General features: G+C 41.8%; 1 protein-coding gene across 3 annotated transcripts in view; it reads left to right on the forward strand.

Annotated features, from left to right (window-relative positions):
* The first annotated feature begins 16,428 nt into the window (after positions 1 to 16,428).
* The window catches only part of LRIG2 (leucine rich repeats and immunoglobulin like domains 2), a 63,773-nt gene continuing 60,053 nt past the window's right edge, over positions 16,429 to 20,148 (forward strand). For 2 of the 3 annotated variants that reach the window (XM_034654122.1, XM_034654123.1), the window contains exon 1: positions 16,769 to 16,907. Coding sequence is in view for 1 of the 3 variants with exons in the window: in XM_011223681.3 (XP_011221983.1) it covers positions 16,669 to 16,907 (239 nt within the window). In the remaining 2 variants the exon portion in view is untranslated. Of the gene's footprint in view, positions 16,908 to 20,148 lie in introns of all 3 variants that reach the window. The other variant, XM_011223681.3, reaches the window with a different exon arrangement.

Consider the following 20,148-nt stretch of genomic DNA (forward strand, 5'->3'; position numbering starts at 1 on the left):
GAAATTATACATTGTGCATTTAGTGTTTATATCTATACACACACACACCTATATTATACACACATATAAAAGTTGTGGATGTTGTATAAGGGAGAGAACACAGACTAGCCCTGTGACCTTAGGCAATCACCCGAATTTGTTAATTCCTTTTTATCATCTCTAAAATGGGGAAATACCGCTTGCTTTTTCTAACCAGGTGATTATCTGAGGATCAAATGAGACCCCAAACCCAGCAAAGAGTCTTGAGCATACATTTTTTTGCCCCTAATGAGCTGTAAGTGCATATGATGTGTTGGCATCACCTTTTAGAGTAATGGTGCATCTCTGTGTATCCCAGTTGATGAGCCCTAAGTACCCCCTCCTCTTGCTTTTTTTTTAGATTTTATTTATTTATTTGAGAGAGAGAGCATGAGGAAGGGGAGGGGCAGAGGGAGATGCAGACTCCCCGCTGAGCAGGGAGCCCCATGCGAAGTGCGGCTCTTCCCAGCCCCCCCACCCCCCACGGACCCCGGGATCATGACCTGAGCCAAAGGCAGAAGCGACTGAGCCACCCAAGCGTCCCTCCCCTTGCTTTCTCATCTACTGACAAACCTTTGGATTCTGTGTAATATGCATGGGTCAGAGGTTGCAAAGTTAATAGAAAGTAGGGGAAAGCACGGAAGGAAAGGAAAAGAATGGGAGAGGCATTTTTACAAGTTTTGCAATTCACATAGTGGTGTCTTGTTTTACTCCAAAACAAGTCACTGTTGGCAGGTGAGAAGAAACGGGCCCTTTTGTACACTGTTGATGGGATGTAAATTGCTGGAACATTTCAGAGAGCCAGTTATTACATTGAAGATCAGTATAGCAATCCCATTTTGTAATAAATAAAAAATTTAAAAATGTAAGTTCATATTTATACCAAGATTTAGCAGAAAAGGGCATGAAAAGATAGACCCACCAGGGACAGCCACCGCTAAGTGGGAGTGTCTGGAGGGCAAGTTTCACTTTTCACTTTATATACTTCTGTGTGATTTGAACTTGCCTACAAGCATTTATTGTGTTTCTTTGTTTTGGAAAAAACAAACAAACAAACAAAAACCAAGAGAAGTCCAGAGCAGAGGATAGCTAGATATGCACACATCAGCTGTGCTCCTGTGTTCTTAATCCTTGGCTCTTCTCTGCAAGGCAGGCCCACAGTCCCAGGAGGGCGCTGACCCCTGCCTGGCAGGCCCTCCTCGTGCTATGCTGTTTGTAGTCTATTACCAGCTGCTTAAGCCAGCAGGTTCCCAGTGGCTGGTCAGCTGGAACTGCTTCACGAGGACAAACAGGAAGGACGCAGCTGCCGGTGTGGCTTACCCCATTGGCCTCATTGACAGAAAAAATGCTTAAGTCCTAAAATGTTGCGGAGAATGTCATGCTATTAATAACTCCCTCAAGCCTCTGCCTGGAGAGGGGGGTGAGGCAGCGTTAGGTAGCCCCAGGGGAAACCTTACATATCCACACATTACAAGCCTCCAGTCCCCAGTCCTGACAACTCGCCCTCTGCACTTGCTCAGGACTTCAGTTCCACAGGCTAAATCTCATGGTGATTCTGATCCCCTCCGTGCAACTGGAACCTTCTCTATAGCCAAATAAACCACCCCACCCTTCCTGCAGCTCACTTTCTCTTATGCAGGATGCCGGCAGGAGCTCCGGGCAAAGAAAGATTAAGGGATGCAGGGAAATAAGGTGAGAATTCCTGGTAGATGGATAGCAAATAGCTGCTCTGACACTTCCTGGCTATGTGGTCATAGGCATATTACTGAGCCCTAAGTTTCCTTATCTGCAAAATGGGGAAAATAAACCTACCTGTCTCATAGGGTTGGAGGGGCTGCTACCTATAAAGGGCTTAGTACTGTCTGCCTGAAAAGAGGAATGCTCAGTAAATGCTAGGAGTGTGTGTGTGTGTGTGTGTGTGTGTGTGTGTGTGTAGCCTCATAAGCTTTCACTTTCCCCAATGGCAGCAGTTCAGAGCTTGGGCTCTGTTATTTATTACACGTGTGACTTTGGGCAAACCTCATTGGGCTTCAGTTTTGTCATGGGCCAAATGAATAGAAGGCTCCCCTTCTCATATGGCTCTTGTAAAGATGAACTTGGATCATGCACGTAAAACAGCGAAGTGCCTGAACACAGGCATTCAGGAAATGGGAGCGATTACAATTTGCGGATGAAAAATTAGCATGTTTCCTGTAAAACATATGAGTTTTGCAAACTCCAAATCCTTGCCTGCGCTCTGCCCCCAATGCTCAGGGAATGAGCTGCCGGTTCCAATGTGAAATCTACTCCTGAACTCCTGTGCTGTGTGATGTTCCCATCTTCATCCCCTTCTTTCTTGGTCTTCCCGCTTCTCATTCTCTCCCTGCCGAGGCCTCTCATTAGTCCAATTAATAAACGGTTGCTGTCACTTCAGTTCAGCCCCAGGACCAGGGTCCCTTGTGGATGCGCTGTTATGCTGGGGAAGTGAGGCGATGGGGGAGTTGCAGGGGGCACCCTCATTTCCACAGGGGAGTGGAACAAGGAACCGGGCTTGGCAGCAGATGGGCCTCCCTGGGCCCTGGTCTCTTGGGACATCAACAGGATAATCAATGAGAACTTCATTATACAGAGTGAGAGTCTGGTTGTTTGGCAGAATACCAGGGTCCCATTTAGGGACTGGAAGGTTCTGGCCTGGAGATAATGATCAGCCCAAAGCCTCTGGCTTTCCTCTGTGCACTAGCCTTCAGTTCCCCCTTGAACATGGACACACACACACACACACACACACACACACACACACACATGCATGCAGGCACGCACACAAGTTCCCCAGGCTTTTTCTCAGCTAAAGAGTTTATGGGTACGTTCCAGGCCTGGAAGGCTGTTGAGCAGGGTGAAGCTGGAGGGCCCAGAAACGCACGACTGCTCCTGCTGATTGCTGAGAATAATCAAACCCTGAGGTTCCCAAGGGCCCATTAAGCCATCGCAAGTGTCTCATCCACAGTGAGAGCAGGTTTCCCCCCCACCCCCAGCCTTGGGAGGACAAAGGAGCAGGCCTGGGGAGTGGCCCAGGCAACTGAAAACAAGACAATGGGACTAACAGGCTAGCTCAGAAGCTCCAGCAGCCCAGGGACAGGTTGGTTTGTTGGGTACACAGCGGAGTCAGCATTTTCAACTTCCTCCTCCCCCAACCATGGGGTGTGAAACTGGAATTTCTGCTGAGGACTGGGGTGGGGGAGGGGAGGGGGAATGGTCTGATGGGAAGTTATGTCCCCAGCCAGTTACGTCATACTACCTGTTCAGGCACGTATTTAGGGAAAAGGGGGTTCCTATCAAACTCATTGCGCTGACACCTGGCCCCCACCTGCTGCACTGTTAGCACTTCTCTTTGCCACCTAGAATTATGAGCTTCCATGCTGGCCTCAGCCCAAGGTGAAGGTAGAGAGTGCCACATTTTCTTTCACTGCTTTGTCTAATTCCCCACAACCACAAAACATATGGGCTTTGTATAATAGACTTCACTGTAGGTCTCAGAATGTGGTTCTCAAAGAATGTTCCTTGGGTCAGCCATGTCATCGTCACCTGGGAACTCGTTAGAAGTGCGGATTCTCCAGTGTTACCCCAGACCTACAGAATCCGAAACTTGGGGAGCCAGCCCAACATCCTGTGTATTAAGAAGCCCTCCGAGTGATTTAACACTTGCTGAAATGTAAGGACATTGCTGTATGTTTGAGGAAAACTTGAAAAAAATTACAATGGAGGGAAGGGGACTAAATTCAAACAGAATTGCAAATAGGGACCATTTAAAAGCCTATAGGAACATACAAAGGGTCCTTCATGGAGTTTTGCTTCCCCCTCTGGAGGCCCACATGCAGAGGTTGATTTCTGCTCCTATAAAAACAATCTAAAGCATGTGCTCACGCACACGCGTGTGCACACACACGAACCCATTCCCCACCTTCTGTGCACAGAGGCCACAACATTCTCAAGAAATTCAAATTTGGTGTTTTTCATTCACATGCTTTTACTACATATTTACTACATAGTATTTTTTGCATAGTTTTAACTTTGTGTATTTTGGACATACCAGACATATCTGCTGGCAGTTTGCTTTTTTCCATTTGCCATTAAGTTTTGACATTTATTTTTGGTGCTACTACATCTATCTGTTTTCTTGTTGGTGGACTTTCAGGTTGATTCCAATTTTCAACTGTTAAAAATAATGCTGCAATTAACACTCACATGTATCAGTGCACAAGAGTTTATCTAGGATATACACCTAGGAATGGAATTACTCTATTATAGTAAGGGGCGTCCTCAACTTTTCTAGATCTTTCCAAGTTATTCTTCGAAGTGGTTATATTAATTTAAGCTGCTACAAAAACAGGTTACAAGAGTTCCTGTTGCTCATGGCCAATGTTTGGTATTGTTAGACTTTAATATTTGTGTTAAATTTGTCAATTTTTGGATGTGAATGGTATTTTTGGGGGGGAGTTTTATTTTATTTATTTATTTTTTATTTTTTAAAAGATTTTATTTATTTATTTGACACAGAGAGAGACAGCTAGCGAGAGAGGGAACACAGGCAGGGGGAGTGGGAGAGGAAGAAGCAGGCTCCCAGCGGAGGAGCCTGATGTGGGGCTTGATCCAACGCCCTGACCCCAAGGCAGACACTTAAGGACTGAGCCACCCAGGCGCCCTGGGGGGGCAGTTTTAATTTACTGATTACTATTGAAGTTGAACATTTTTTTTAAAAGATTTTATTTATTTATTTGACAGAGAGAGACAGCCAGCGAGAGAGGGAACACAAGTAGGGGGAGTGGGAGAGAGGAAGAAGCAGGCTCCCAGCAGAGCAGGGAGCCTGACGTGGGGCTTGATCCCAGGACCCTGGGATCACGCCCTGGGCCAAAGGCAGACGCTTAAATGACTGAGCCACCCAGGTGCCCCTGAAGTTGAACATTTTTTATAATATTTACTTGGCCATTTGGTTTCTTCTGTGATTTCATGTTTATTTCCTTTATTTGTTTTTCTACTGGGTTATCGGTTCTCCACTGATCTGGGGCATTTTTTATATACCCTGGGTATGCATTATAAATATCTGCTTTCATTTATAGCTTCTATTTTTACATTATTTATGGTGTTTTGTGATATAGTTTTCATTTTATAACATAGGCAGATTTATCAACATTTTTTTCCATCTCAGTGGTGCTCTGTTAACAAAATATTTCTGTGTCTGGGAAGACTGAGATGCCATAGCAAAGAGACCCCAAAATGTTGTGCGTTAAAGAACAGAGACTTTTATTCTCTCACAAAACAGTCCCAAGATGAGTAGTCCTGATGGCTGAGGTGGCTTTGCTGTACGTAGACATTTGGGGAGCCAGGTTCATGCCATCTCGTGTGTTTGCCCTCCCCTTGGGCATTATCACCATGTTGTATAGCCAAAGCTGGATTGTTGCCATACTCAAATTCCAACCAGCAGGAAAAAAAAGGAAAGCATGGAGGAGGCATACCTAATGTCAGTTTCCAGAGCTTCAAGTGGCAGTCAGTGTTTCTGCTTACAACCCATTGTAAGAAATTAACTTCATTACCAGACCCATCTGCAGGGGGGCTGGAAAACATGCCTGGCTATAATGCGATTATTATGGAAGAATGGGAGGATAGATTTGGTGGGCAAAAAGTAGTTTCTGTCTACCTTCTCTACCCCGAGGTCTTTATTCTAGTAGGCTTTTATTTTCTTTATAATGTGCATTAGGAGTCCCTTTTATTTTATTTCTTACATTCCAGTATATTTGTTGATTTGTAATGTGACCTGTGTCAAGTTTCCCTGTGGGCATGACTGGATTTCTGGACTCTCTATGCTGTTATTTTTTTAAATTTTAATTAATTAATTAATATAAAATATTTATTTATTTATTTATCTATTTATTTAGAGCATGTAAGCAGGGGGAGGGGCAGAGGGAGAGGGAGAGAGAGCATCTCAAGCAGACTCCATGCTAAGCATGGAGCCCAATGTGGGGCTCCAACTTATGACCCTGAGGTCATGACCTGAGCCAAAATCAAGAGTTGGGCGTTCAACCAAGTAAGCCACCCAGGTGCCCCTCTGTATTCTGTTCTTGTTGCTTATCCCTATGTCTCTTCCCCAGTTTCTTAATAACTAGAGTATTATTATAAGTCTTATTATCTGGAAGTATCAACTCCTTGACTTATTTATTTTTTTTTTTTATAAAAACAGTCCTGGTTTTTCTTGGCCCCTGCTCTTTATGATTTTAGAATCAACTCGTCAAGTTTCTTAAAATTCTTCTGTGGAATTGTGCTGCACCTATGGATTCATTTTGGCAGGTTCGTCAGTTTAAATCTTTCTCTTATAAAATATAACATATAGAAAAGTGTAAAAAAATAGAAACCGATATTTTGGGTGTAAAGCAAAACCCATGTAACCACTCTCCAGGTCAAGAAACAGAACAGTGTAGAAACTCCAGAAGTTCCCCGTGTGTTCCCTATTAATCATGATCGTCCCCTTCCTGCATCAAGGTCATCACTCTTAGCTTTTATAGGAATAATTGCCTTGCTTTTCTTTATAGTTTTACTGTCTGTATATGCATCTCTAAATAAATATTTCTCTGTTTTCAAGCTTTATATGAAAAAAAACAATACAGGATGCACTCTTGTAATTTGGATTTTTGGCTCAACATTATGTTTGGGTTGTTTCCAGTTTTTGGCAATTATAATAAGGCTGCTGTCCACATTTTGGTGCATGTGTCCAGGTGCATAATCACACCTATCTCTAAGGTGTATACATAGAAGTGAAAATGCTGCATCATGATATATGTACATTTTCAGGTTTATTAGATAATCCCATGCTGTTTTCCAAAGTGGTTTTACTATTTCCTATCCCCATTAGCTTTGATGAGACACCTCATTGCCCCATTTTCTTACCAACATTTGGGATTGTCAAGTTTTGTAATTTTTATCCATCTGCTATGTATACTGATGTCTCATTGTGGCTTTAATATTCCACATCCCTGACACATAATGAGATTAAACAATGTCTCATGTGCTTTTTGGCTATTTGTATTTTATTTTCTTTTGAAGTGTACCTTAAAATTTTATGCCTGTTTTTCTTTTAGGTTGTATACCTTTATCTCATTGGTTTGCAGGAAATCTTTGCAAATTTGGGATACTTTGTTGATTATGTATATTGTAAATATGTCTTACTGGTGTCTTTTATGAATGAAAGTTTATTTTGATGTCTACATATTTATCATTCTTTTTTTTATGATGAACGATCTTTTTCTTTTTTAACATATCCTTTTTTTATTCCAAAATAAAAAAGATAGTCTTTACTATCCTCTTCTAAAAGCTTTATGGTTTTGGGGTGCCTGGGTGGCTCAGTCGTTAAGCATCAGCCTTCTGCTCAGGGCGTGATCCTGGAGTTCTGGGATCGAGCCCCACGTCGGGCTCTTCTGCTGGAAGCCTGCTTCTTCCTCTCCCACTCCCCCTGCTTATGTTCCCTCTCTCGCTGGCTGTCTCTCTGTCTGTCAAATGAATAAATAAAATCTTAAAAAAAAATTAAAAAAAATAAAAGCTTTATGGTTTTACTTTTCATTTTTAGGTCTTGAATTGATTTTTTGTATGTGGTATGAAAAAGGATCTAGTTTCATTTTTTTCCTGTGTTATTATCTAATGACCTCAGCCCCATTTATTGAAAAGTCAGTCCTTTCTCCAATGATCTGAAGTTCTACCTGGGTCATAAATCAAATGTCCAACTAAGTCTCTGATAGGTACCAAAAGTTTACTTAACTTTTCCTGTGGCAATGCTATACTTTTTATTCACTATAGCTTTAATACCTATCTTTTTTTTTTTAAGTTTATTTATTTATTTTCATAATCTCTACACCCAACATGGGGCTTGAACTCACAACCCTGAGATCAAGAGTTGCAGGCTCTTACAACCGAGCCAGCCAGGCACCTGCTTAACATCTGTTTTGATATCTGATAAATCAAATTCCTCTACATTTTTGGCTATTATTTTCCCCTTGCAATACCATGTACATTTGGGATTTTTACTAAGATTACATTAAGTCTACAAATCAATGCGGGAGAACTGACATCTTTATGATACTGATTTTTCTAATCTAAAAGCAGAGAAAAATTCTCCATTTTCTTAGACCTTTTAAGAAATACTTTTCAATAATGTTTTATAATATTCTCCGTATACTTTTTCTCTTGCCCTTCTTTGTTTGATCAAGGCGTCTTTTAGTTCTATCCTCAGTGTCTCTTGGTTTCTATTGCTATTCCATGTGCTATCTTTTATTTTATTTTATTTTATTTTATTTTATTTTTTTAAAGATTTTATTTATTTATTTGACACAGAGACAGCCAGTGAGAGAGACAGCCAGTGAGAGAGAGACAAGCCGGGGGAGTGGGAGAGGAAGAAGCAGGCTCCCAGCAGAAGAGCCTGATGTGGGGCTCGATCCCAGAACGCCGGGATCACGCCCTGAGCTGAAGGCAGACGCTTAACGACTGAGCCACCCAGGCGCCCCCCATGTGCTATCTTTTAAAAATTGTGTTTTATAATTGCTGATTTATTAATCATTGATTTTAGTTTGTCAATCCTGTAGTCAGAAACTTGTTGATCCTTTTTACTAATTCCAGTAGTTTACTTGAAGACTGTTTTGGATTTTTCTCCAGGCAATCCTATCCTGTGTGAGTAAGGGTACTTTTGTATTTTAAAATCCTTGTACCTTTTATACCTTTGCTTGCAGTTGTTAGAACCTCTTGCTGCACTGGTTACAGTCTCTAGTACTTACCGTATGGAAGCAATAATAGACATCTTTGTCTCGATCCTAATGTAAGATGAGTATTTTCTTTAAAAGAATTTATTTATTTATTTGAGAGAGAGAGAGCAAGCCAGAGAGAAAGCATGAGCAGGGGCAGAGGGTGGAGCAGAGGGAGAGGGAGAAGCAGGCTCCCCACTGAGCAGGGAGCCCTATGGTTGGGGGGCTCAGGATCATGCCCTGAGCCGAAAGCAGACCCTTAACTTACTGAGCCACTCAGGGACCCCAACACGACTATTTTTAATGTTTGTATTACATTGTATTGTTTTAAGAGTTTTTGTTGTTGTTGTTGTTTTTAAGTAATCTCTACACTTAATGTGGGGCTTGAACTCATGACCCTGAGATCAAGAGTCACATGCTCTACCGACTGAGCCAGCCAGGTACTTCTATTATATTGTATTTTTTTTTTAAAGATTTTATTTATTTATTTGACAGAGATAGAGACAGCCAGTGAGAGAGGGAACACAAGCAGGGGGAGTGGGAGAGGAAGAAGCAGGCTCACAGCGGAGGAGCCTGATGTGGGGCTCGATCCCGTAACGCCGGGATCACGCCCGGAGCCGAAGGCAGACGCTCAACCGCTGTGCCACCCAGGCGCCCCTATATTGTATTTTTAATGTTAATATTAAGTATGAAGTTTACTTCAGATTTTGGTAAATATCCTTTATCAGCTTAAGGAAGTTCATTGTGTTCCAAGTGGGCAAAGAATTTTTATAATGAATATATCTGGAATATTGTGCTAAACACATATATTACACATATGATATTTACATATATCTTATGGTATATATGACCTATATTATATATCATATGGTATATATACGTGTTAAAGAAGAAAAACCACACAACTATTTTAGTATATGAAAAAAATATATGATATACAGTATATATGTGTAATATATATAACATATATAGCATGAATATATACACATATTGTATCTGATAATGTAGTGAATTGCTGGTATTATCTTTTAATGTAGTGAATTGCTGATAACGTAGTGAATGGCTGGCATGCTCTTATTTACCTATCAAAGAGTACACTCACGCTGTTCGCTGTGCGGATGGTTTTGAGGGAAACAAGATTGGAAAAAGGAATTCAGTTAGGAGGCTACCGAGGTGGGGTAGGTGAGAGATGATTATGTCTTGAGCTGGTATGGTGGTGACAGAGATGGAAAGAAGCAGTTTTAAGCTATATTTTGGATTTACTGATGGACTGGATGTGCAGTAACAGTTGGGAGCAGATGGAGAATAAAGGGAAAGGAAAGACTTGAAGATGAGTGCTAGATTTCTGGTTTCAAATTTTTTTGTAAAAAAAATTGTGGTAAAATATACATAACATAAAATTTACCCTTTCAACCATTTTTAAGTTATAGTTCAGTGTCATTAAGTACATTTACGTTGTTTTGCAACCATCAGCACTATCCATCTCCAGAACTTCTTTCATCATCCCAACTGAAACTTGGTATTTATTACACAATAACTCCCTATCTCCTCCTCCCCTGGCCCCCGGCAATCACCATTCTGTTTTCTGTCCCTATGAATTTGACTACTTTAGGTACTTTGTGTAAATGGAATTAACAATATTTGTCTTTTTGTCACTGGTTTCTTTCACTTAGGATAGTGTTTTCAAGTTTCATCCATGTTGTAGCATGTGTCAGAATTCCCTTCCTTTTCAAGGGTTAATAATACTCCATGAGTGTACATACCATGTTTCCTTTATCTGTTCATCTGTGGATGGACCGTTGGGTTGCTTCTACCTTTTGGCTGACTGTGAATAATGCTGCTACGAACATGAGTATGCAAATATCCCTTCAATTTTAATTCTTTTGGGTATATACCCAGACGTGGAATTGCTGAGTCATAGGATAATTCTATGTTTACATTTTTGAGGAAATGCCATACCATTTTCCACAGTAGCTGCACCATTTTACATTCCTACCAGCAATGCACAAGAGTTCAATTTTCACGTCCTCACAACACTGTTTTTTTGTTTTGTTTTTGTTTTGTGAGGGTTTTTTGTGATCTTTTTTTGATAATAGCCATCTTGATGGTTGTAAATTGCTATCTCACTGTGGTTTTGATTTGCATTTCCTTAATGATGAAGGATGTTGAGCATTTTTTCATGTGCTTATTGACCATTGTGTATCTTCTTTAGAAAAATGTAGAAGTCCTTTGCCCATCCTTCGTTTTTTTTTATTATTGACTCGTAGGAGTTCTTTTTTTTTTTTTTAAGATTATTTATTTATTTATTTATTTGAGAGAGAGAGCGAGCACTTGGGGGGTGGGGGGAGGAGCAGAGGAGGGGGGAAGAATCTCAAGCAGAATCCATACCAAGTGCAGAGCCTGATGTGGGGCTCAATCCCACAACCCTGAGATCATGACCTGAGTCAAAACCAAGAGTCTGATGCCCAATCAACTGAGCCACCCAGGTGCCCCAAGTTGTGGGACTTCTTTATATCTTTATGAGATATATGATTTACAAATATTTTCTCACATTTCATGGGTTGTCTTTTCACTCTCTTGATAGGATCCTTTGCTGCACAAAAGTTTTTAATTTTGATGAAGTCTAGTTTGTCTTTTTTTTTCCTGGCTTTAGATTTTGCTTCAAATAATAGTTATTATTATTATTTCTTCTTTGCTTTAGTGGGAAAAGGAGATAGAGGAAGGAAGAGATAGAAGGAGACAAAATGCATTCTAAATACATTTGTGCTTATTCAGTAAGAGGCAGTGAAGTTTTTGTTTCTTTTTTTAAATTAAGCTTTTTATTTTATTTTTTTAAAGATGAATTTATTTTAGAGAGAAAGAAAGTGCAAGAGTGAGAGGGGCAGAGGGAGAGGGAAAGAGACTCTCAAGAAGACTGTACTGAGCTTGGAGCCTGACATGGGGCTCAATCTCACGACCCTGAGATCATGAGCTGAGCTGAAACCAAGAGTCAGACTCTAACTGACTGTGCCACTCAGGCTTCCCATTAAGCTTTTTGTTTTAATTCAGTTTAGTTAACATACAGTGTAATATTATTTTCAGGTGTACAATATGATGATTCAACACTGCCGTGAAAAACCTGGTGCTTATCACCGGCGCACTCCTTAATCCCCATCACCTATTTCCCCAATTCTCCCACCCCTCTCCCCTCCGGTAACCATCAGTTTGTTCTCTATAGTTAAGAGTCTGTTTCTTGGTTTGTCTCTCTCTCTTTTTTTTTTTCCCTTTGCTCGTTTGTTTTGTTTCTTAAATTCCACATATGAGTGAAATCATACGGTATTTGTCTTTCTCTAACTTATTTTACTTATCATTAGCCTCTCTAGCTCCATCCATGTTGTTGCAAATGGCAAGATTTCATTCTTTCTTTAGGGTTAAATAATATTCCATTATATAAATAAATACACACACACACACACACACACACCCCGTATCTTCCTTATCCATTCGTCTCTGGGTGGACACTTGGGCTGCTTCCATAATCTGGCTATTGTAAATAATGAGAAATAGTGAAGTTAACAATCATTTTTTCAGGGGCGCCTGGGTGGCACAGTCATTAAGCGTCTGCCTTCGGCTCAGGGCGTGATCCTGGCGTTCCGGGATCAAGCCCCACATCAGGCTCCTCCACTAGGAGCCTGCTTCTTCCTCTCCACTCCCCCTGCTTCTGTTTCCTCTCTCGCTGGCTGTCTCTATCTCTTCAAATAAATAAAAATAAAATCTTTAAAAAAAAAACAATCATTTTTTCAGTCACAAATACTCATTTACTATCTCTTATACTCCAGACACTGCACTTAGCATCAGGGATATAAAATGAATGTGGAGATACCTTACTTAGTGGGAGGACAACCAGAAAAAGTTATTTACAACACAATGTGATGGAGTTGATAATGATGAATATGTATAGGAATGCCATGGACTGTGGTTGAAAAATGGAGGTGGAAACCACTAAATGCCTGGAAGAGTCAGAGAAATCTTTAAAGAGGAGGAACCTAGAAGGAGAGTAAGAAATGTCTGGCCAGAGAAGGTGAGGAAGGGCAACCTGTAGAAGGAACAGCATGTACAAATAAGTATAGACATGCATAGACCAATTTATGAAAGACAAATAATTTCCTGTGGCTGGAATATGGTGAAGATGGTGAGGAGATAATGGGAAATATGGGAGGCAGTTAGGCTGGGCCCTAACTGTGGAATATTCCATGGTAGAGCAGAGAATTTGGAATTTGATATTACAGGCAATGGGAAGTCATTAATAAAAAAATATTTTTTTTTCCTGTTTTCCAAAATAATCCATATTCATTATAAAATGTTGGGGAAAACACCAAAACCAGAATAAAAACCACTGGGAACATCTTTTTTTTTTGTTTTGTTTTTTTTAAAGATTTTAAGTAATCTCTACACACAATGTGGGACTTGAACTCATAACCTCAAGATCAAGAGTTGCATGCTCTACCGACTGAGCCAGCCAGGCACCCCTCAAATATTTCTATGCAGGAAGAAGCTAACAACATATTTATATCAGTATGTTTTGGAAAAATAGCTCTGGCAGAAAGGAGAGATGGAGGACAGGAGATGGCCTGAGAGGTTATTGCATTAATAACCATGAGAGAAGAAGGTCTGAACAAAGACAATAGCAGTGGGGATGGGAAGTAGGGAAAGATTTCAGACATTCCTTAGGGGAAATTACTAGAGCCCAGTGACTGATTGGATTCAGGATGAAAGAAAGAGGGGAAAGTGTGAGTGACCTTGGGATATCTAGTTTAGGAGAATAGAATTGGCCATATTAGTCAGCTATGTCTTAGCAAAGAGCAAAGTCCTGAGATAATGAGAGATGGGGCAGCTAAATTTTAAGGGGCTAGTGTTTATACAAAGGTCTGGTGTTTATAGAAAGGTCTGCAACAAGGGATCCAAGGTGAGCAGTTTTCTTTAGGAGTCTGGAGTTGGGGTAGTCTCAACTTATGGGCTACACAGAACTCTAAAAACTTGGCACAAGTACTTGGCACCCAAGGATTAATAAGACAATTTTAGGATAATGAATGTAAAAACTCTATTCCATTGTTAATGAGAAATTGATCACTAAACCTTATTAATAACATGTATTTGCTAAATCTAGTTGGACATATGGGGCTTACTCTATGATTCTTTTTATTGCTATAAAATAAAATTTTCATACTAAAAATTTAAAAGAAAACATTTTAGGTAGTTTTATCAAGTAGAGAGTGAAATATCATCATCTATTCATTTATCAAACATTTATTGAATGTCTATTATATGCCAGGTACTGTGCTAGCCCATATGAGGAATACAGAGATACATAAGATGCATGTAAGTGCTATCAGAATGGTAAAAAATAATGTGCAGAAGGAATTAAGAACTACGAGGGGCTCCTAGCTGGTGTGACCTGCACAACTTATTGGGGAGGACACAGGATAGAGAGCATGAATTTCTCTTGTGCCCATAGGAAAGCTCTGAAACTATAATTCTGAGAGGTACTAAGATACTCCTGCCTATGCCCAGTTTCTTAGTGGAGGTTGTTAAGCATGCTTAATAGCCAGGGAAGGGAGGTTAAGAGTAAGTTTCAACCTGCTGTCTTGGCTTTTAAAGTTTGGTTAAGATTGGAGCATTGGATATGTCTTTGATTCCAAGAAATACTTCAATCTTAAAAAATGGAAAAAGTGTTTTATTTATTTATCTATTTATTTATAAAAATATTTTATTTGTCAGAGACAAAGAGAGAGAGAGAGAGAACCCACAAGCAGGGGGAGCTCTAGGCAGAGGGAGAAGCAGGCTCCCTGCTGAGCAAGGAGTCTCATGCAGGACTTGATCTCAGGGACCTGGGATCATGACCTGAGCCGAAGGGAGACGCTTAACCCACTGAACCACCCAGGTGTTCCAGAAAAAGGGTTTAAAAAGCATAATTGTGACTCCAAACCTGCCATGGAAAGATTGATTTCAGTTACTTTCTAGGACAACCTCATGACCTAGGCATTAGCACTTTTTTTTAACCTGCTCAGTCTTTCAATTTGCAAGAGTCAGGAAACCCATAGTAATGCCAGTCTGCCTTCACTCCAGGTAATTTGTTGAAATAGAAACAATAGGTCCAAAATGGAGTCACTTGTGCTAAGCCCCATGTCAGCAAATCAAGATTAAATACCTAACCTAATTGCAGTTTCTACCTCTCCCAGGGCTGTGATCTTTAATCAGTCAGTCTGGAATTAGCTGGTCAGCACTGTTGAGGTAATGTGCCTGATGAGACCCTCCTCTCACGCCAAAGGAGGTGACTTTTTGCTAGAAACTTCATTTTTCTGCCCACTTTTGCCTACAAAAGTCTTCCATTTTGTACAGCTCCTCAGAGCTTCTTTTTACTTGCTGGGTGGGACGCGGACTCGTTCATGAATGTTGCATAACTTCAACTAGATCTTCAAATTTACTCAGTTGAATTTGTTTCTAACACTTCATTTAACCTCTCTGGGCTTGTTTTCTCATCAGCAATAACTGCCTTGTCAATTTTACAGTCACTGAGAGACCAAACAAGATAACGGATACAAATGCTCTTTGAAAAGTATAAAAGCACTACATATAAGTGAGCCACCGCTCTTATTCACAAAGTCTTATTCAAAACCTGGATATAAGAAATGGCTGAGTGAGCGTAAGGAAGCCAGACTTTGCCCTTCCTAGTAGGTTTTTCACAGCCTCTGCTTTGACAAAAAAAAAATTTTGTCACACCCAGTCTTCGCTTTGTTGACTACTTAACATCCTCTTTATATGGCCCACTTGCTTTTCTTCTTCTTCTTTTTTTTAAAGATTTTATTTATTTATAGAAAGCGAGACAGGGAACACAAGCAGGAGGAGTGGGAAAGGAAGAAGCAGGCTCCTAGCAGAGAAGCCTGATGTGGGGCTCGATCCCAGAACGCTAGAATCACACCCTGAGCCGAAGGCAGACGCCTAACGACTGCGCCCCCCAGGTGCCCCCCACTTGCTTTTCTGAGTGTGAGCAGAAAGGACAGCTTCTCTGAAACAGAGGAACGCAGGGTATTTTCCTTAGAGACATGCCTTGCAGGTGCAGTCCCATCAACATTTATTAAACTTTAAGCTAGAACAGAAGCTGGAGGTACACAGATTAATAAAGAGGGCCTCTTCCTTTAGGAGCTGATCAACTGGTATTGGTCCATCAACCGATAGTGATAACATGCTTCCTGTTAAAGAGAGTGGGAGTTGCCGCCCACTTGCAAGACTGCAGGAGCTGCAGACATGCAGGAGGGGGCAGAGGCGGCCCCAGCTGGGCTTTGGAGGCCAACGCCAGGTAACATACCTTAAGAATCCGCGACTAGGAAGGCAGCCCTTCTATCATTCCCCTTCGTTGGAGCCCAGAAGAAAGATCCTTTTCTACTGTTATAGTAAATATCCCCCAAATCAAGGCTTCGGACTTGCAGAGCTTTAGCCGCTATTCCTCTTAAGAAGCCACTGCGCCCTCCAGCGGAGGATTGGCGGCGGAACCGCAAAAAGGCGCCGCAAAGCGCCGGACACCTTAAAATCCTCCTTAAGAAACTCCCACTCACCGACCCCGCCTCCTCACGGAGTACCGCCCCCGGCGCGACTTCGTTCTGCGGCACCGATTGGTTGGCTCTTGTGCGTGGAGACGTTGCGTCGCGGGGCGGGGCGGAGGAGCGTTGTCCGTAGGGCCTCAGCCTTGTGTCCTCGGCCGCCGCCCCCGCTGCTGTGTGTATCCGCCCCTCACCTTCCTTTAGAGGGTACAGGCGACAGCTGGGCCCTGGGGTGGCAGCGCGGCCACCAAACGTCTCCGCGGAGCTGTCTTCTAGTTGGAGGCTCTTCTCGGCTGGGTCCAGGTCGGGGGGGGAAAATGGCGCCGGCGCCCCGAGGCGTCCGGGAGGAGCCGCTGTTGGATTGTCGGTCCAGACCACTTTCCCGGCTCCTTTTCCTCGCCCAGGCTGCCCTCCTCTTGCTGCCGGCAGCTCGGGCAGGCCTCTGCCCCGCGCCCTGCTCCTGCCGCATCCCTCTGCTGGATTGCAGTCGCAGGAAACTACCTGCGCCGAGCTGGAGGGCGCTGTCGAGCCCGCTGCCTCCCGACGCTGCCAGCTTGTGAGTAGAGTTGCCGGGAGGGGGGTCCAAAGGAAAGGGAGCTCCCCCTCCAAGGGGGCAGGAGGGAGACACACTTGGTCCGAGGTTGCGGTCGGGAGCATAAGTTCTGAAGACAAATGCCGTTACAATGTTGTGAACTTTTTAGGTGGGGTGGGAGCTCAAAACCTGGAATTAAGGTTCTGGTGACTAGTATGAAACTAGGGTTAAGATTCCTGACGCCAGGGAGTTTGTGATTCCTGGCTGGGGAGGTGTTGGGACGGGAATATTGTTAGGGGCTTACTGAACGTGGGCACCGGCCTTGATTCTGGATGGTTGGAGATCCTCGCCCACTTTGGGCAGAATCATCCAGTGTGTAACTCAACTTGAATGCTCCGCAGGTACGTGATTTTATAACCACGATCGCCAATGATACAGAACGCTCCTTTTGTCTCAAGTTCGCGTTTTGGCACATTTGGTGCTGTAGTTTTCATACTTAAACTACAGGGTTAAAACAACATCTGTTAGGAGATCTAGTACTAACCCGAGGAAATATCTTTATAAGTGGCATTAAAAAAAAAATCTAAGGATTCACTGTAAAGAAAGGAAGGAGTATTCTTTCTCAGATCATGTGATGCTTTAATTGTTTTCAGTTGATTTCTTGTGGCAAAGAATCTAAAAATCAGTTCTCTGTTTATGTGTGAGAAGCAAGTGCAGTGATTGGATGAATTCTTCTGGAGGCTCCACTGGCAAGTGCTCATCTTGACAGGCCTGTGTTAGGCAGTGGCACCTGGAGAGCTCATTAGTCTGAGTCAGCCTGGTGGCATTAGGAGCAACAGTGGGTGTTAAATGCTGCAATTATGGGGTTTCTTAACCACTAACATACAGTTATTTCTCTGCTAACTGAGCAACGAATGTATTAATTGACAGACTTCTAATGGAGTCTTCTTGAAAAGTGTCACAAAAAAGAATAGTTTGAGGTGCCATTAAAATATGAGGGGCTGTTTGGATTTTCCTTGTAAGGAAAATACAAATAGAAATTCTCTCTGCTGGGGCGCCTGGGTGGCTCAGCGGTTAAGCGTCTGCCTTTGGCTCAGGTCATGATCCCAGGGTCCTGGGATCAAGCCCTGCATCAGGCTCCCTCCTCGCGGGAAGCCCGCTTCTCCCTCTCCCCTTGCTTATGTTCCCTCTTGCTGTCTCTCTCTGCCAAATAAATTAATAAAATCTTAAAAAAAAAAATTATGCTGCAGAGGTTAAAGTATTTAAACATTTACAAATAGGCTAAGATAGATAGGAAAGAAACTACTTCAAATTCTTAGAGAAAATTAAGGTAACTTAAATAACCAAATGTAGCATCGATTGGCAATAAAATAAGATGTTTTCTGTTGTTTTATGATAGTGACACCTGTAGCTGATTCTGGTTCTGTTGACCCAGATTAAATTTAAAAATTGATAACATTGAGCAGCATAGTCTGAATTCAATCTAGCACAGCATCTTTGTAATGCAGCTAGTGCCTTTTTCTAAGAAATTTTTGGAACAGAACCTGATTATGATGGAATAAATCTGGTGCAGGTTTAAAACCAACACTTTATTTAGCTGTAATTGAAATAAATGTGGCTTGCTTTTAAGATCCTTCATTGGTAGGTAAACAGTAATTAGGAATAGTTTTATGAAGATACAATTATTTTGTGTCTGGGTTTGGTTTTTGTTTGGATAGATTTCCTAAAGCCAAATGACATCCCCAAATTCTAAATGTCCTATAATGAAATTGACATTTTCAGTTGAAGTAAAATGCCTTGGAGAGCAGTTCTGTTGTAGAAATGTAATTGGATGGAAGTCTTACATTAGCAGAAGAACTCTTACAATATTAAAACATTGCGCTTTTTTAAACTGAGAAATGTAACATTCTTCAGTCAGTGCCTTCAACTATAAAACCACCAGGTACACATGGGTTTTTTAATGTAATTTTGAATGTTTAAAGTAGATATGCTGTAAATACATTAGGGAGTCAAACTCAAATGCTGAAACTTGTGCGCATTATCAAAAAGATTATAGATGAAATCTGTTAATGTTGTTTTTTGAAATATATTTGTATGTCTGTACCCAGTTCCTGGTACAGAGCTCCTGAAACCTTTGTAATTTCCTAAATGATTAGGGCACTAGGAGCATCTTGTGTTCTAACATTCACTCTTTGACTGATTCCTGACACAGAGCTCCTAAATCCCTTGGTATTTACTGGGTGATGGGAGTGCCTTTTGACCTGAAGAGGTGACTCTTGATAGGCTCCTGAATAGCTTCAGGTTGGGAGCCTGTCACCAGAAAGACGGTTAGAAGCTTGGAACTTTCAGCCCTATCCCTGTTGTCCTGGAAGGGGAGAGGGGCTAGAGATTGAGTTAATAATTGATCATGCTTATATGATTAGCCTCCATAAAATCCTAAAAGTATGGACTTTGAAGAGCTTCTAGGGTGGTGAACATATCTTCATGCTGAGAGTGGCACACCCCCGCTTTACTGGGACAGAAGCTCCTGTACCAGACCCTTCCAGATCTCGCCCTATGTATCTCTTGGTCTGGCTGTTCATCTGTGTTCTTTACCGTGTTCTTTATTATGTAATAAGCCAGTAGACGTAAGTAAGTGTTCTCTGAGTTCTGTGAGCTGTTCTAGCAAGTGATTGAATCCAGTGAGGGGGTCATGGGCACCTACCATTTGCAGCCAAGTCAGAAGTTGTAGGTGACATGGGGACCCACTACTTGTGATTGGTGTCTGAAGTGGGGGGCAGTCTTACGAGACTGAGATCTTGTGTCATGAGGTCTGCTGTAACTCCAGTTAGTGTTAGAATTGAATTGAATTGCAGCTGGTGTTGGAGAATTGGTTGGCATGGGAGGAAAAACCCTATATGTCTGGTGTCAGAAGTATTATGTGTGGAGTAAAAGGAAGCAACAGGTGACAAAAACTTTTTGCTTGGGCAGACTTTAGTTAGGCTTCTGAACCTTTCGTGGGCCATATGTACACATCCTTGTAAAATGTAGTTTTAGCAAGAACCTTCTAAGCCAGTTAAGCAAGAAGCATTCCCCCTCGATATCTGATTGGGTTCCTCCTCCTATGACATCCGGAAGGTGACATCTGATTGCCCTTGCCTATTTTCTTTTCTTTTTTTTTTTTTTTTAAGATTTTATTTATTTATTTGACAGAGACAGCCAGCGAGAGAGAACACAAACAGGGGGAGTGGGAGAGGAAGAAGCAGGCTTCCAGCGGAGGAGCCTG

The sequence above is a fragment of the Ailuropoda melanoleuca genome, chromosome 2, assembly GCF_002007445.2.
Source record: "Ailuropoda melanoleuca isolate Jingjing chromosome 2, ASM200744v2, whole genome shotgun sequence".
Taxonomy (NCBI): domain Eukaryota; kingdom Metazoa; phylum Chordata; class Mammalia; order Carnivora; family Ursidae; genus Ailuropoda; species Ailuropoda melanoleuca.